The sequence below is a fragment of the Sorex fumeus genome, unplaced genomic scaffold (genome assembly GCF_029834395.1).
Source record: "Sorex fumeus unplaced genomic scaffold, SorFum_2.1 ptg000083l, whole genome shotgun sequence".
Lineage (NCBI taxonomy): Eukaryota > Metazoa > Chordata > Mammalia > Eulipotyphla > Soricidae > Sorex > Sorex fumeus.
In genome coordinates, this window is record NW_026606140.1 from 9,948,173 (window position 1) to 9,965,462 (window position 17,290).

Consider the following 17,290-nt stretch of genomic DNA (forward strand, 5'->3'; position numbering starts at 1 on the left):
TTTTCTTTTCCGTCGGGACCGCAGGAGCCTAACCCGAACCTTTTACTCCACTACAGTGCCTCGGCGACCTAAGGGGCGGGGGCGGGGGCAGGGGGCGGGGCGGGGGAGAGGGAGGAAGAAATGCTGGGGAAGAAAACACAGCGTGGCTTGGCACCTCTCTCGGCACACAGGAAACTGCCACCCAGCCTTGGCTCCCTGGCGCCAGGTTCCACATGTGTATTGACCAAGAGCCGCTCCAATCGCCTCCGTGTGCCAGGCCCATGGGCCACAGCAGAGCACTGCCCGGTCCACTCCTGCGCGACTACTGGCCTCCATTGTAGGCATAATCAGCCTTGTTGTGCATTATCAGCTTGTTGTCCACAAAGTAGAAGCTGTCAGAACGGGTTTCATACGGATTTTCGATCATCAGGCGGACTGCAAGTCAGGGAAAAGAAAAGACGGATACTGAGACTGGCCCGTGGACTCAGGGGGTGGGGGGAGGATGACACTCAGCAACCTTCTAAAACGCCCAAGTCATCCCCTCCACAAACGTGAGGCTGAATGGTACGAAGACGAGGCCCAATGGTACGAAGACGAGGGGACTGGGAGAACCGGGCCTGACTGGAACGCTTTTGTGGCCTGCCCGCTGCCACACACTGGATGCTCGTCCCTGCCTGGAGTCTCGGGGACCCGGGAACAGGTGTGTCCCCGGGGCCAACACGGACCCCAACTATCCATTCACTCCAGATTTCTGGCACATCCTGATCTCTAGGCATTCCAGCTCTAATTCAGAAACTGGGGCTCATGCTGCCACGTGCCCACGGCAGCCCTGGAAACCAAAGGAACCCTTAGTGTGTACAGGGGACCGAGGGCAAGGTGGCCTTTCCAGAGATGGCCCTGGGTCCGCTCGCAAAGGAGCCCACCCACTTGTCTTGGATCCCACGTGAAAGGATCTGCCCACCTTCGTGTGTTCAGGGAACTTCAGTACCTCTGACCACACTGGGAGAACCAATATAACGAAGTTACTCTCCTTATTCGTAATGATGTCAGCATTACCATCTGATGAGTTTTGAGTTAATGATTATAGGCGACAGCAAGTCCTCTGCAGAATACTACTGCTCACCACATTCTTAGAAAATAAAGTTGGTTATATCTAAAGTTCTCTGAACCCGCATAGGACAAAATTACTTGTTTCATAGCCAGAACACTGATCCCCAAACTCTTGTAGCTTGTTTGGTTCTAGGAAAAGTAGTGACAGGTTAAAACTTGACAGGCTGGGGCTGGAGCGACAGGACAGTGAGTGGGGCGTTTGCCTTGCACGTGGCCAACCTGGGTTCGATTCTCAGTATCCCATATGGTCCCCTGAGCATCACCAGGTATAACCCAAAAAGAAAAATAAGAAAAAAAAAAAAAACTTTAGCAGGTATACATCACCTTTTCTTGCCAGTATCACATTTCCAGCCCCAGCTGAGCACAGGGATGCAGAGTGGGTGAGAAGCTACAGAGACGCTCTCCTCTGTTCACCTCATAGTCACGAGAGAAAATAGCCAGCACTGAGGATCTGAGCCAGTCTGTGTACATCGTTCCCGACAAACCAACTAAGCCCCATCTCCACTCCAGGGATTTTCTCTGACTGCCAACAGGAGGCCAAGCTGTTTTTGTTTGGGGTCACACCCAGCAATGCCTCGGGCGTACTCTTGACTCTGCACTCAGGATTACTCCTGGAAGTGCCCAAGGGATCCGATGGGAGGCCGGGGATGGGACCTGGGTGGGCAGCATGCAAGGCAGCACCCAACCCACTGTGCTCCAGACATCCCCCAGGAGGCCGGTGTGGGCTGGCTAGACCAACCAGTCTGAATCCCAGACACTGCGCTCACTGAGTCCCTCCCCTGGCACGCCTGGGCCTCTCCGCTCGTGCTCCTCACAGTGCTCCTCGCTAGTTTTATTTAGTTAGTATTTTTGTAGCACCTGACCATGCTCTGCACCCCTGTGCTCAGCCTGGGCTGAAAACGCAATACTGGCAATAAATGACATGATGTAACATGTCAAGTTTTAGCCTGGTAGCCTCTAACTTTTCCTGTAACCAAATAAGCTAAAAGTTTGGAGATGGGTGTTCTGATTGCTCTGGGCCACCGCGTCCTCATCACTCAGCTCCACAGCAGAGCCTCCTGCTGCACTAATCTGAGAAGTTGACCTTAACATTCTCCTTGTAAACAGTGCACACAGGATGGTCTCTGCTCCGCTCCCAGTTTCACCCCGAGCTCTAAGGAAAAAAAGGCGAAGGGGCCGGAGTGACGGTACAGCGGGGAGGGCATTTGCCCTGAATGTAGCTGACCCAGGTTCAGTTCCTGGCACTCCATATGGTTCGCAAGCCACCCAGGAGTAAGTCCTGAGCACCACTAGGTGTGACCCAAACTAACTGAATAAAAATACACTGTAGCTCATCATCCCCCCCGAAAAACCACACACACACACACACACACACACACACACACACACACACACAGAATGAGTGGCCACCAACGACCCACACCCTGTAGAAGACCCCTGTCCCTTACGCGGACAAGAGAGGTGCTTTATCCCGTATCCTGGGAACTGTCACAGCCTCTTCCCTCTGCCTTCCTCCCTTTCGTGAGAGCACCTTAGGGGTTGGCCTGGATAACTGAAACCTTTGCTGCTGCATTTAAACAGAGGCAGAACAAAAACAGTACACGGAAGCAGCAGGACAAAAGAAGCCTGGGGTCAAACGGCAGCCAGGTTTCTTGCCACTCTTTCCCTCCGTTGCAAGATGAACTGAGCCAGACGGATTGCAAGGTTCATTCCTCCCAGCCCCAGAACCCAGAAGGCAGTGAAGGGGATACGCACTGACATCCTCGGAAAGCTGGGGAAACTCATAGATATGTTCACAAGTGTTCCTACTGCTGGGGATGCAGAAGCCAAAATCAAAGTCAAAATTTTTCAGCAAGTGCTCCCGGAAATAGTGTCGCTCAATCATTCGGAAGTTTGACACTGGCCGGTCTCCCACTGTGAACTCCACCCTGCAAAAGAAATCTCAGTAAGCCTCACTTTGTCTGAGAGCCAACCTCAAACGCCATCCAGAACATTCTTCCCTGGGAACAAGCAGAATGCTCCACCACCAGGCAATGCCCCAACTCACGTGGCCCCAACGGTCCGGAGGCGGAGAAATGCTGGTGTGAACTGATAGCGAACAAAGCGTCCAGCACTGACATCCACTTCTCCACCTTCCTCCTCCTCCTCCTCTTGGTCTGAAAGAGCGCAAGCACAGTGAGGGCACCATTAGTTCATCCAACAAGACCGAGCAAGAGCACTGACACTCGCCCAGGGCTCGAGCTTGGAAGTAGCATGCATGCCCCTTCCAAGCATGAGGTCCTAGATAAAATTCCAGCGGTACAAAAAGAAACCAAGAGCGGCCACTGGGAGTAGGATGGCCAATCTTGACTTCGTGCTGAACGCTGCAGAGTCCTGGCAAATGCCCTCAAGGATGTTTCTAGTTCTCCATTTTAGAGATCAAGAAGCAGCAGCTCCAGCTCAGAGAGACTAACAACAGACCGACAGTCCCTGAAACAGGAACAGAGTACCAGGAATCGAAGCCAGGTTCACGTGATGCAGTCCTGTATAAATGCAGGCACAGTCACCTGAGGGCCACCGAAACAAAAACTGGGTACGAGGTCCCTGAGGAGGGTTGTGCTAAACAGACGAGGTGGACAGCTGAAGTGTCAGCTACTAGCCAGAGGAATGACAGAGACCAAAGCCAGACCAAAGCCACAGGCTCTTTCAGAAATGCAAGATACTCAGCGACTGGTTGATTGATTGATTGATTTTTTAATGTAGGAGTACTGCTATTTATTCAGCCACTAGCTTAGCTGATTGAATTGGGCATGAACTCCACAATACTCAGCGATTTAGACAACTTACCCAGTAAGTCTAAGGCTGTGAGTTTAAAGATGCAAAATTTCTGGATATGCAGCAAAGTAAAATCTTTACAAATAATCTGTTGCTGTTGTTAGTTGTGAGGTTCATTCCCAAAGAAGCTCCGGAGGTCCAGAGTCACTTGCAGAGGTCTTCGGGGGCCACTAGGCCATTCCCCGGAAGTGCTCAAGGGGTCACGCAGTGCTGGGGATCTAAACCACTTGAGACACATCCCAGGCTCCCAATTCTAGTATCTCCATGGAGGACACTGACCTGGGGTACTGAGCTTCCTGGGACTGGTACCTATTTCCGGCCACAGAAGGCCCAGCTCTGAGTGGGAAAGGGTGAGACAGTTGGACAATGAACCAATGTTTGGGACCTGAGTGAGGGTCCGCAAAGGCTCTGTTCTAGTCCATTCCTGAATCAGGTGATGAAAGATTTATAACATGAATTAGAGAACCATTCTGATGGTTCTCTAAACAAGGAGTCAGTCCCCTCTCGAAGCCCCCAGGGTGCAGCAAGGGTATTCTCTCCAAGAATGACCTAAAATAAGAATTTTCCTTTAGGGGCCAGAATGAGAGTACAGTAGCATGGGTCACTTGCCTTGAATTGCAGCCAACTCTGGCTCGATTCCCAGCATCCCATATGGTCCCCTGAACACCAAGGAGTGGTCCCTGAGCACAGAGCCAGGCATAATCCCTGAGCATTCTGGGTGTGGCCCAAAACCAAAAAGAAAAAAAAAGCTGTAGTTTTCTTTGAGTAACCAACACCTCTAACTGACAATCAGACTGAACAGGAGCTCCAACTCAGAGGCTCCAGGCGGCTCAAGGACGTGATTCAGTGATCCCCATCAGCTATGACAAGTGCTTATACAGGGTGTGATTTCACACACACATTCTACTGAATCAGAACCCTTAAGGGGAAGGACTGGACAGGACAAAAATCAAGAGACAAAGTATCTGTAAACACACTTCACACAGCTCAGTGCTTGTTCCAAGTGACTACTCGAAGTCTAATACGAACCCACTCATGTCAGGCGGGATTGCTGGCTAGAGGGGTGAGTGCATACAAGGAGCCCGGGCCTTATCCTCACGCACAGAGCCAGGACTAGGTCCCGAGCACCAACAGATGTGGCCCCCAAATAAAAATACACCCAAAGTAGCCCTGGGGGTCCTCATGATCTTTAGTACTAGAAAACGTGGCTGAGCACGGATTTCCCAAGACAATGAGCACCCACAAGACTGAGTCTTTCGGGCACTGGTTTGCACTAGACTGTGACCATGAATCTTAAGTGAGACGTTCTCTCAGGAAGGCCTCTAAACCTCTCTGAGAAACTGATACCTGACTTAACAAAATTAGTGGCTCTTTCTTAGATGCGAATCAGATGAGAAAAAATCTTGTGAAAAAGAACTGTTAGCACAGACCAGAACTGACACTTGAAGGGAGGTCAGGCTGGTGTTCTGGGATCCAACTCCAGGGGGTGCTAGGTCGCCAGTCACCGGCTCCCAAGGTTTCTACCCGGTGCCAGCAATGAAATCACCCTGCACTGCAGCACAGCACAGGAAGGCTCTATTCAGGGCTAATTTAAGGAACCCCACGGAAATGAGTTCATAGGTCTGGGCTTTCTGTTCACTCAAAAGATGGTAGAAACAGAAATTCAAACAAGGCTTTGGGGCACAATTTAAAGGAAGGGGAGTAAGGAGGGAGGTGAATGGCTCATGGTCAGGCCCGTAGTGTTACCTTTCTGGGATTCTGGAGAATCCTAGAAAGGATCCCAACACCGGTGAACTTCCCTCATTACTGGCTTCCCCGCAACCCCTACCCCAACCCATTTTTTGGGTCACACCCAACGATGCTCAGGGGTTACTTCTGGCTCTGCAATCAGGAATTACCCCTGGCAGTGCTTGGATAGGATGCTCGGTTTCAAACCCACATTAGGTACGTGCAAGGCAAGCGCCCTACCCGCTGAACTATCGCTCCTCATTACTGTTTAATTTCAATAATTCCTTTTCTGGGACTGGAACAATAGTTCAGTGGCCTCACACATGTCTGACCTGGGCCCAATATCCCACACCCCACATGGTCCCCCAAGCCCACCAGCAGTGATCCCTGGGCACACAGCCAGATTTAGCCTTGAACACTGCTAGGTGGAGCCCAAAAAACAAGCAGAAAAACAAAGAAAGAATTCCTTTCCTAACTGGAGACAATATGGTGCAAAGAAAAGTGAATGTTTGGGGATAGAGCTCAGGGGTCGAGCACTTGCTGTGCATGTGTGTGAGGCCCTGAGTTTAATCCCTGACACCACAAAGAAAGGATGTCAAATACATAGGACCTTGGGGGGGGGGGCGGGGAAATCGATGGAAATTCTGGGTCTGAGTTTCCTGTTCTATGAAATGGGAGGCGCTCCTCCCAGAGCTGTGAGGATGACGTGAGCAGAAATCCACTGAAAGATGCAGACACAGTGACCAGCAGCAGCAGAGGGCCAACGGGCACAGCTTCTTCCTGGCATGCTCCTTAGTTCCCACAAGTGGGCCAAAGGTTGCACCGGAACACAGTTGAGCCTTTTTTGGATTTGTTTTGGGGCCACACCTGGCAGTGCTCCGATCTTACTTCTGGCTCTCCATTCAGAGATCACTCCTGGTGAGCTTGGGGCTCATATGGAGTGTCTGGTCAGCTGCACGCAAGGCAGGCGCCCTGTGCACTGTGCTATCTCTCCAGCCCCACATCTGAGCTTTTTTTTTTTTTCTTTTTCGGTCACACCCAGCGATGCACAGGGGTTACTCGTGGTTCAGGCACTCAGGTATTACTCCCAGAGGTGCTCGGGGTGTCATATGAGATGCTGGGAACGAACCCGGGTTGGCCACGTGCAACACAAACACCCTACCCGCTGTGCTATCACTCCAGCCCCCCACATCTGAGCTTTCAAAAACTTTTCTGGGCGGGGGAGATAGCTAGAGAGGGTCAGAGCATGTGCCTGGAATGCAGAGGCCCATGTTTAATCCCTGGCACCGCTTCACCAGCTGAGCAATGCTGGTATGGTTCTGGTGGCTCCCGTCATCACTGAAGAAATCCTCCCCAGGAGAAAAAAAAAAGGCCTTTTGCTCCATATGTCAGTGATAGCTACAATACAGAGGCCTACCTGAAGCACAAGGTTTGGCGATCTCAAAAAGCACTGTCCCGGTCTCCAAATCTCGAATTTTGAAGCGGGTAAAATCAATACTGTAGATATTGTCTTCAGGTTTACATAAATAATCTGCAAATGAGAACAAGACCAATGCTGTTAATCCCTCTAAACTATTCTTAAAGGTAAGGTAAAGGCCCTCTCATTGTTCGTCGATTTGCTCAAGTGGGCCCAGTAACGTTTCCATTGGAGACTTTGTTGTTACTGTGTCTGGCATATCGAATACGTCATGGGGAGCTTGCCAGGCTCTGCCGTGCGGGCGAGATACTCTCAGTAGCTTGCCGGGCTCTCCGAGAGGGGCGGAGGAATCGAACTCAGGTCGGCCATGTTGGCTGCGTGCAAGGCAAATGCCCTACCACTGTGCTATCGCTCCAGCCCAAAAGTTATTCCCTATTTAATTTAATGGTGAGGGTGACCATTATTTTAGCCATAACAGTTTCATCATTTCCAAAAACAGCCTCTTCACTACCCACTGAGCTCTCCATTCTCTCTCTCCTCTGGTTCGCTGTGCTATGACTCCAGCCCCGAGAAATCTACTTTAGAAGGTCAATGCTGAGGACCCGAGGGTAGAGCACATTCCAGGCATGGACATAGCCAAAGTTAATGCCCCGGCACCACATGGTGCCCCCCCAGCATGCTGAATACAGCCCTGGCAGCCCCAGCCCACTAGGCCAGAGCACTGAAGTGTCAAGGAACACTGCGGGCCCAAATATTCAGTCCTTCACGCAATCCAATACAGAAGTAAGTAAAACTTTTTGCTGATTCAATGCTTAAAAATGTGTTCTTCACCAACTACCAGTAGCATAAAGCAGAGACCAGCAAACTGTTTCCGTAAAGGGCCAGAATATTAATGATTTAGGCTTTGCAGCCACACAAATCTCTTTCCAGACTATTTAGCTCTGCAGCTGCAGGCAATATACAAGTGGGTGAACATGACTGCACTTCAATAGAGACAAATTTCGTATAGACACGTGTCACAGATATTCTTTGTTTTCAGTCATTTAAAAATGTAGGACACAAGCTTCTAGCATGTGCGCTGTACACCGTAACAAGGTGGTGGGCTCCAGAGACACAGGGAGGGGGACAGACTGGCCACTGAGAGCCGATCAAAGGGATCAACTTCCCGGTTCCTTCAGTGACACCTGGCCCAGCAACTTCTCCTCAACACTTCATCCGAGATCACCACATTTATGTTACTTGTTCTATGCTTCAACAAGTTGTTTCTACAATAAGAGGCAAATTTGAGAGTTGCTGATTATTCTGAGATTCCAAGCAAGACTGAGTATTGGCTTTCTGTTTTAATTTTTGGGCCACATCTGGCAGTGCTCATGGGTTACTCCTGGTGGGGCTCGGGTAGGGGGGCTATCTGGAATGCAAGTGATTGAACTCAGGTTGGCCCTGTACAAGGCAAGCACCCTGCCCACTGTCCTATTGCTCCGGCCCCTGAGATTGGGTTTTGCACCTATAGAAGATGTGAGGCCCAAGACAGAGAAGCAGAACAGGAATTAAGACACTTGCCTTGTTGCTGACCCTGGCTGGAATCCCAGCACCGCATCATGGTCCCCTAACCACTCCCAAGGGTCACTCCTGGGCACCTCAGCATGTGGTCCAAACACCCCCCCCCCACACACACACACACACAAAAATATCTGTACAGGGCCAAAGAAATAGATCAAGTGCTAGAGGAACACAGTCCTAGAATGCGCAAGGCATGAGTTCAATCCCAGGCACCACACGGATCCCTGAGCAACTACCAGGTGTGGACTCAGCAGGATCAAGTGCGGAACCATCAGGCCCAACCACAGGGCTGGGCATAGTTCCCTAGTGTCCCCCACCCCCAGCTCTGCTGGGGTGACCCCTATTAGAATACACAAAGAACCCTGCTGAATGGAACAGCGTTTGAGAAGAGTAACAAAACTCAGCAGTCCCCAAGCTCGGAACTGTGTCCTTCTCCAAACAGCTGCAGAGGTAGGACAGTCATGGTCCCAAATTCCAGGGCCTGTGTGCCCACAGAGAAGGGCTCTCCGGGCCAGGCATTCCAGTGGCCACTCAGCCCTGAGACCAAGAAAATGGTTCCACAGGCCAGGTGCCGGGCACTTCTGGACTCTCTTATTTATAAATCAGCGTGCGTGCATGCATCTGCGTATGTGGTGCTGGGAATCAAACCCAAGACCTCACCCATGTAAGCCACACACTGCCCCACTGGGCAGCAGCCCCTCTGGACCGCTAGAGCCCAAAGGACACCAGGTAAGGACGGAGGTAGCTTGGCCACCACGTTTCCATGGCGCTGAAGTGTGACATCCTCCTCAGAGAGAATGGGGCATGCAAAGGGCAGCCCGCCCCTTCGAAGAAACCCTGAAGGAAACGTGGCTCACCCACCCGCCACTAGCTGCAAGGCAAGACCACTTTGGGACCCGGAATTCCCTTCCACAGACGCTGGATGCCAAGATACAGCACGCCCCCGCCCCCAAATCCTACTAAGCTGCCCCCAGGCCGCCAGTGTCCAGGTACTGTTGGGGATGAAGGGTGGCCGGCTGCCAACGTCGTCCAGCACAGAGGCGGGAGGCAGCCTTCCACGCCAGCTCCGAAGGGCACGGGAGGGAATGGGCAGGGCAAGCAGGTACCAACCAGGTGACCTTCGGGGCGGGGTGGTCCCGGGGGAGGGGAGCAAGACAGAAGGGGTCAAGGCAGGGTCTGGCCAGGAGAAAACAGAAACCACCAGGGTCCGCAGGGCGCGTGACCAACAGACTTTTGGGCCTTCTTCCGACACTCGCTTCTACCAATGAGAAGGCGCAGGCGGGCTGGAGCGACGGCACAGCGGGGAGGGCGCTGAGTTTGAGTCCCAGCACCCCGCGGGGTCCCCCCCGTCGCTCCCGAGTGCAGTGCCAGGAGGGACCCCGAAAGGCCCGGCCAGGGGCATCTTCTGCAAGAAACTCGTTTCCAACACACGCTGGGGGGCGGGGAGGGGAGGCGACTTCACGGGCGCTGCTCCCCGAGGTGCAAAGCCCCGGTCCAGCCCTCGACGCTCCCGCCCGGTTCCCGACCCGCTCAAGCAACTGTCAGAAGCAGGGTCCGAGCCTCAGACGGGCACAAACCCTGAGCTCCGGTCCAGGTGGTTTTTTTTCCGAGTCACACCGGCGAGGCTCAGGAATCCCTCCCGGCGGTGCTCGGGGGACCCTGGCGGCCGCGCACACGGCTCGGCCCCCGCTCCAGCGCTTCCCGGTCCGGTTCCAGGCCGGCCCGAGAGAGACGCCAGCTAGAACCGGTCCCAGCCCTGCGCCGAGGCACGGGCCGCGCCGGGACCCCCGAGGGCGGCGGCGCCCCGGGCCCGGCCCCGCCCCGCCCCGCCCCGCGCGCCGGGAGGGGGAGGGGGAGGGGCCGCCGGGGGCGCGGGCGGGGGGCGCCGCCGGGGGGCACTCACTCTCGGTGACCCGGCCGAGGCGCAGGACGTGCTCGGGCCGGATGGCGTCCAGAGTCAGCAGCTCCTGCTCCGTGACGGCCGCCCCGACGCCGTCGTCGGCCGCGACGGGGGGCGCCTGCCGCCGCCCCTTGAGCCGGTTCAGGACGCCGCCGCCCGCCTTCTTCTTCTCCTCCTTGCCAGCCGCCAGCCCCCGGGGCCCGGCCGCCGAGCCCGCGGCCACGGCCTTCGGGTTCGGCCCGTTCATCGCGCCGCCGCCAAGATGGCCGCCGCCTCCACAGCGCCGTAACTATGGAGAGCGGGGGCGGGGCCCGCGAGGGGCCGGGCGGGGCGGGGCCCGCGAGGGGTCGGGCGGGGCGGGGCCTGCGGGCGGGCGGGGCGGGGCGAGGCCGGCGGGACAGGGCCTACGAGGCGGCGGAGCGGGGCCTGCGGGGGGGCGGGGCGGGGCGAGGCCGGCGGGACAGGGCCTACGAGGCGGCGGAGCGGGGCCTGCGGGGGGGCGGGGCGGGGCCTACGAGGCGTCGGGGCGGGGTCTGCGGGACGGGTCGGGCGGGGCCTGCATACCGGGCGGGGCGAGGCCGGCGGGACAGGGCCTACGAAGCGGCGGGGCGGGGCCTGCGAGGAGACGGGTGGGGCGGGGCATAGCCGGCGGGGCGGGGCCTACGAGGCGGCGGGGCGGGGCCGGCGGGGCGGGGTCGGGCCTGCGGGGCGGGGGGCGGGGCGAGGCCGGCGGGACGGGGCCTACGAAGCGGCGGGGCGGGGCCTGCGGCACGGGTGGGGCGGGGCATGGCCGGCGGGACGGGGCCTACGAGGCGGCGGGGCGGGGGCGGGGCGAGGCCGGCGGGACAGGGCCTACGGGGCGGCGGGGCGGGACCTGCGAGGGGCCGAGCCGCAGCGCTGCCCTTTCGCCAGCTTTGGTCCAGCCGGGGGTGGGTGAGCCGAAGGGTGACTTCAGACCTTAGAACCCTTCAGATTCTCACATCAGTCTACCCACGTCACCCCAGACGTTTTAAAATATCCCGTACGGTCAAACGACTTTTCTATATAAACTGTGAAAAGGCATCTTGAGAAAACGTGTGTTTTTTATTTTTAACCTGCAACAATGAACATCAAGCAGGGGCCGGAGCCCTAGTCGAGCGGGGAAGGTGTTTGCTTTGTACGCGGTTTGATCCCCTGCACCCTGCCAGGCGTGATCCCTGAGCAAGTGTCAGGAGTCAGCGCTAAGCACCACCAGGTGTGCCCCCTCCAAACACACACACACACAGACACAGAATAAACGTCTTTCCTACCCCCCGGCTAGGCTTCGGAGGTGACGCGAGGCTGAGCTACCAGCGGGAATGAGCATAGAAGGGCAGAGATGGGTCTGCGAGGCCGACTGCATCATTCCTTGTGCCTCTTCCCCTCCACCAGCCTTTTAAGTCCGAATGAAGACAAACCAGACCGCTGACTAGCCAAAGCGCTACCAAGTACCAGCCAGTGGGGGGAGGGGGAGAGTGGGAAGCAGGGACATCTGCAGTCGCCTCAAAAGATGATGATTTCATCGACTGGAGGAGCCGGGCGTGGCGAGGGGCACACTGTTGCATCCCAAGTGGCCGGATCCACACTCCTGGGTTGGAGGCTGCCGTCTGACTAATACAGAGTGGGTGTGAGGCCTGACATTATCTCAACCAGACTTAAGTCAAAGAGGAACTCCACCCCCTCCCTGCCCCCCATGGCCAACCTCAAGGTTTATGTCCAGCCTTGCTGGGTCGCTGGATCTGGGAGGGGCTGACAGGCCTATCCTGGTTCCTGGGCAAAATCCATGCCTGACTCCTCAGCTGCTCTGTGTTGGCACAGTAGGTGGACAGATTCCAGTCTAAATGCTGCCCTGACTTTGAGAGATAAACTCTGGGAACACCACCTGTTCGTGGAAATTTTAATAAATGTGTACAAAGAATGTCCCTATGCAGATGTGTATTTTTTTTAATACTACTGAACAGAGTGATTACTGAAGAGTTTCCAGGACTTTAATTATGCAACTGATGGTGATTTATTGGGCAGACATTCTCCATACTTACTTGCTCACTGAACCGCTCTTCTCAGACTAGACCAGTTATCCAGACCTGTGGCTGGAGAAATAGTACAGCTGAGAGGGCTTTGCCTTGCACATAGCCAACCTGAGTTCAATCCCCGGCATCCCATATGGTCCCCCAAGCACTGCCAGGAGTAATTCCTGAGTGCAGAACCAGAAATAACCCCTGAGCATTGCCGAGTTTGACCCAAAATCCACCCCCTCCCCCAAAAAGGTTACCTGAACTACTACATTTTCTAGGAATGCTGACAAATTGATAAGCCTATTTACCTGCAGTTCCACATCCAGGAATTTGGCTCTCTTGCTTGTAGATAGATGTTTACTACAGGACCATTTATAGCACTAAGTATTGTAATAAATTATGGTTGGTTCCATTTATGTCATGCAGCTAAAAAGAATGAGCTCTGGGGCTGGAGAGATAGCACAGCGGGTAGGGTGTTTGCCTTGCACGCGGCCGACCCGGGTTCGATTCCCAGCATCCCATATGGTCCCCTGAGCACCGCCAGGAGTAACATCCTGAGTGCAGAGCCAGGGGTAACCCCTGTGCATGGCCGGGTGTGACCCAAAAAGCAAAACAAAAAAAAAAGAATGAGCTCCATCCATATATTCTAGCATGGAGATATCTCAAAGATGTATTGTTTGTTGGGGGCACGGGATGAATGAATACAACTACCAATTTTTTAAAGAAAAGTAGGGTGTGGCGGGTCTAGAGACGTAGTACAGTGGGTAAGGCACTTGTCTGGCATGCACCTCACCCGGATTCAATCTCCAGCACCCCATATTAATTGTGGATAAAAGGGAAAGATTCTGGCCTTTTTTTAAAAAAAAATAGTACCAGAGGCTGACCAAGGGCCTCACCCATGAAAGGCAGTGCTCTACCAAACTGTTTCACCATCCCTAAGGCCTTGTCCCCAGATCACCTCTGGATGTGGGCATAGTAACCCCTAAACAACCAGCATGGCCCCTAAAATGCAATCAGAGAAAGTATTCATCTGAAAGTATACATCCTGCTTGCAGGAAAGATTCCGACTTACTGCATTCAACGGTAGCAGGTCATGGTTTCCTGGGGCTAGACTTCCCACGGGAAGACTGAAGTAGACACTCTGGGCCCCTTTTAGCCCACGTCAGTGCTCTGCAAGACCCTCTCCGTCAGCTGGCTGTTTTCCTTGCTGTGAGATATTTGACAGTGGCTGTTTTCCAGGGTAGTCCCAGAGTAGCCAGGCAGTCTGCCTCAAATCAGGTCAGGCAGGTGGGGCCTGGGGCTGGGAACGGCCTGGGTACGGCCAAAGTAAGCAAGTAATCTGAGGGTTTTTTCCTGCAGACTAGCAAATCCTCCTTCCTGCCTCCTGACCTAAAGGTGGCACGTGGGGGAACAGCCCAACTGTGGTTGGGTTGCAGGCATGCCGTGTGGTTTGGAACTAGTCACTTCCCTAGAACCCAAGCCACTTTTTCTTAGACTGGTTGAGGGACTGTTTTTAAAAAAACACATATTGGTTATTTATATCTAACCTGTTTCCAAAAATGATTTCTGGCACATTCCAAAGTTCTACCACACCAGACTAGTGAATGAAAATTCATGTGGTCTAATTGAGAGCTGTATGTCTAAATTTTTAAATTGCATATAACTGATTTCTCAACAGAATTCTGAAGAAACAATTGTGCATGTGTACTATATGCAAATGTATGTAGGTTCCTATACCTATCTATATAACACAGAGGCCTACATATAAAATTAGGCTGCTACCTATTATTTTTCTCTAAGATTAGGATAGGGAAAACAATGAGTTCTCAAATTTTGTATCCATATATGTCTTTTTATTTATTTGCTTTTTGGGTCACACCTGGCAATGCACAAGTGTTATTCCTAGCTCTGCACTCAGCAATTACCCCTGGTGGTGCTCAGGGGACCATATGGGATGCTGGTACTCAAACCCGGGTCAGCCACGTGCAAGGCAAATGCCCTCCCTGCTGTGCTATTGCTCCAGCCCCGAGCATGTGTCTGTTTTTGAGATGCCGAGGACCGTATCCAGCGCTTCAACATGCAAGACAAGTGCTCCAACACTGACATAGACTCCTGACCCTGTACCCCAATATAATTTGTTTTGATGTGAAGGTATACAATTAAATATTGTAATAAAAATGTATGGGCTGGAGCGATAGCACAGCGGTAGGGCGTTTGCCTTGCACGCAGCCAACATGGCCGACCCGAGTTCGATTCCTCCGCCCCTCTCAGAGAGCCCGGCAAGCTACCGAGAGTATCTCACCCGCACGGCAGAGCCTGGCAAGCTCCCCGTGACGTATTCGATATGCCAAACACAGTAACAACAAAGTCTCCAATGGAGACGTTACTGGGCCCGCTCGAGCTCGAGCAATAAAAATGTATATATATATACACATTTGTTTAGGAGTCTGAAGCAATAGCACAGTGGGTAGGGCGTCTGCCTTGCACGCAGCCGACCTGGGTTCGATTCCCAGCATCCCATATGGTCCCTGGAGCACCGCCAGGAGTAATTCCTGAGTGCAGAGCCAGGAGTAACCCCCTGAGCATTGCCGGGTGTGACCCAAAAAGAAAAAAAACAGAAAAAAGAATGTACAGGGTCCTGAGTGGCAATAAAAATTAAGACCTTGAGTGATCCTTGAGCATCAAGGGTGTGACTGCAAAACTAAAAACAGATAGATGTGGCTCAGTCAATGCACATGCCTTGCATGCCGAGAAATGGGCTCAATTTCTGGCTCTGCAAATAAGTAAATAGTACCTCATGGGGCCAGAGAAATAGCACAGTGGTTAAGGTCTTTGCTTTATACTCAGCTGATCCTGGTTCAATCCCTGACACTGCCAAGAGTGATCCCTGAGCACATGGTCAGGTGTAAGCCCTAAGCACCACCAGGTATGGCCCGAAAACCAAATAAATAGCATCTCAGCATCAAGCGTGCAGGCTCTATGGCTACAGAGAGCTGAATTCCAGGTCTCACTTAACCATCCTTGTGACTGAAATATTCCGTTTCCTCACTAATGTCAAGCTGCTTACATGCCTTTCCAAAGGTTGTTGTAAAGAGGGGATGAAAACGAAAAGCACCATTCAGGTGCCAGGGAAAGTATCTCATGAACTCTGGCAATATATTCAAGTGGACTCTTTCTCCAGTCCTCTCTGCGAAGGACAGGCACACGGTGCAGAAGGCACGGAGCTAGATGGGAGTGCAGGGACTGAAAATACTCAGACTAGAGCAAACTCAAACAAGCTGGAGCCCAGACCCTGAGGAAACAACAGATGGATTATGCAGTACTGAGGAAATACTGAAGAGCACCTCTAAGTAAACACCCAAGCCAAAAAGCATGTAGTATTATTTTTAATTTATGTGATTAGCAATAAACAAAAGGGAGATTCTGGGGCCAGAGTAAGGCAACCAACTTTCCAGTAAATGTGTAGGAAAATCTCATCTTTCTTCCTCTACAGGGTCGGGAGCGGGAGGGGGGGGGGGGGGGAGAGGGTGAGGTACTAAGGATGGAGAATGGTCCGACACAGCGGCTCCAGCCAACCCGGAGCCTGATTTCCTTAGTGAGATTAAGATCTGGACCCAAGGAGTGGTTTAACCCAACCCCCAGCACTTGGCCCAAGATCGTGGTCAGACAGTTTCCCTCCCTGCAACTCCCTAGAGCAAGGCTTCTTCAGGTCTCGTCCCCATTTGGCAGCTCAAGCGAATCGCCTTGAAATAGTAACAGCTAAGTAAAGAATCAGTCAAGAACTCGCTCTGGGTGGGCTCAAGCTAAGAAAGAGGCTCTGTGGGCCTCCTGGCCGATTCAAGGTCGGAATAGACTCCATCCAACACTGGTCTTATTCTCTGGGCTGAGTACTGATTTCTGCCCTTCACAGGGTAAATGAGGGAGGCGATCCAAACTCTGCCCTATATGCAGCAGTCGCCATTCCTGCTGGGAGAAATACGGCAGGCAGGTTCTGGGGCCCAACCACACAGCATCATGAGGTCGCCATTCCCGCTAGGAGACATACGGAAGAGGTAGGTTCTGGGCCCCTACCACAAAGCACCACAGGGAAATGAAAAGCAGCAGCTATGATGAAGGGCAAGAGACAGGGCCAAAAATCCCGACTTCGCCTTTTGCTGGCATGGCCTAAAGCCAGTCATCTCTAATCCCAACAGGTTTCTTGAAGATGAAACAGAGATAACATCTGTAAAAGCACTTGGCATTGTGCCTGGACATTTCAAGGGCTCAATAAAGGATATCTATAATTACCATTCTTTTTAGTTTTGTTTGGTTTGGGGGCCACACCCAGCTGTGCTAAGGGTTTACTTCTGGCTGTGCACTTAGGGAGCACTCCTGCCATGCTCAGAGGACCATATATGCAGGGATCAAACCTGGGCTGGTTGTGCACAAGGCAAGTATTTACCCGCTGGGCAATCTCTCTGGGCCCTATATGATTACTGTTCTTACGGGCTTGGAAAGCACATGGACTTTGCAGGCAAGTGGAAGGAATTTCATTTGCGGTTTAACTACTGACTAGTCTTGTATCGCGGGTAGGGCATTTGCCTTGCACGAAGCCAACATGGCCGATTCCTCCGCCCCTCTCAGAGAGCCCAGCCAGCTACCGAGAGGACCTCGCCGGCACGGCAGAGCCTGGCAAGCTCCCCGTGACATATTCGATATGCCAAACACAGTAACAAGTCTTACGATGGAGACGTTACTGGGCCCACTCGA

At 53.2% G+C, this 17,290-nt stretch overlaps 2 protein-coding genes across 2 annotated transcripts in view; both read right to left on the minus strand.

Annotated features, from left to right (window-relative positions):
* Positions 1 to 17,290, minus strand: part of ACADS (acyl-CoA dehydrogenase short chain) — a 146,781-nt gene that overhangs the window by 9,506 nt on the left and 119,985 nt on the right. The gene's annotated exons all lie outside the window — the stretch shown is intronic.
* UNC119B (unc-119 lipid binding chaperone B) lies at positions 74 to 10,792 on the minus strand. The gene is made up of 5 exons (XM_056130998.1): positions 10,512 to 10,792; positions 7,049 to 7,162; positions 3,137 to 3,245; positions 2,845 to 3,017; positions 74 to 414 (listed from the first exon to the last, which is right to left on the minus strand). The coding sequence occupies exons 1-5, from the start codon at positions 10,753 to 10,755 to the stop codon at positions 302 to 304; spliced, it is 753 nt and encodes a 250-aa protein (XP_055986973.1). The 5' UTR covers positions 10,756 to 10,792; the 3' UTR covers positions 74 to 301.

Bases quoted from the DNA above. Each gene is read 5' to 3' on its own strand.
- UNC119B (XM_056130998.1), bottom strand. From the start codon at position 10,755: ATGAACGGGCCGAACCCGAAGGCCGTGGCCGCGGGCTCGGCGGCCGGG. The intron at 3,246-7,048 runs GTAGGCCTCTGT...GCGCTCTTTCAG, and splicing joins CGCCAAACCTTGTGCTTCAG to ACCAAGAGGAGGAGGAGGAG. The intron at 3,018-3,136 runs GTGAGTTGGGGC...TTTCTTTTGCAG, and splicing joins CTCCGGACCGTTGGGGCCAC to GGTGGAGTTCACAGTGGGAG.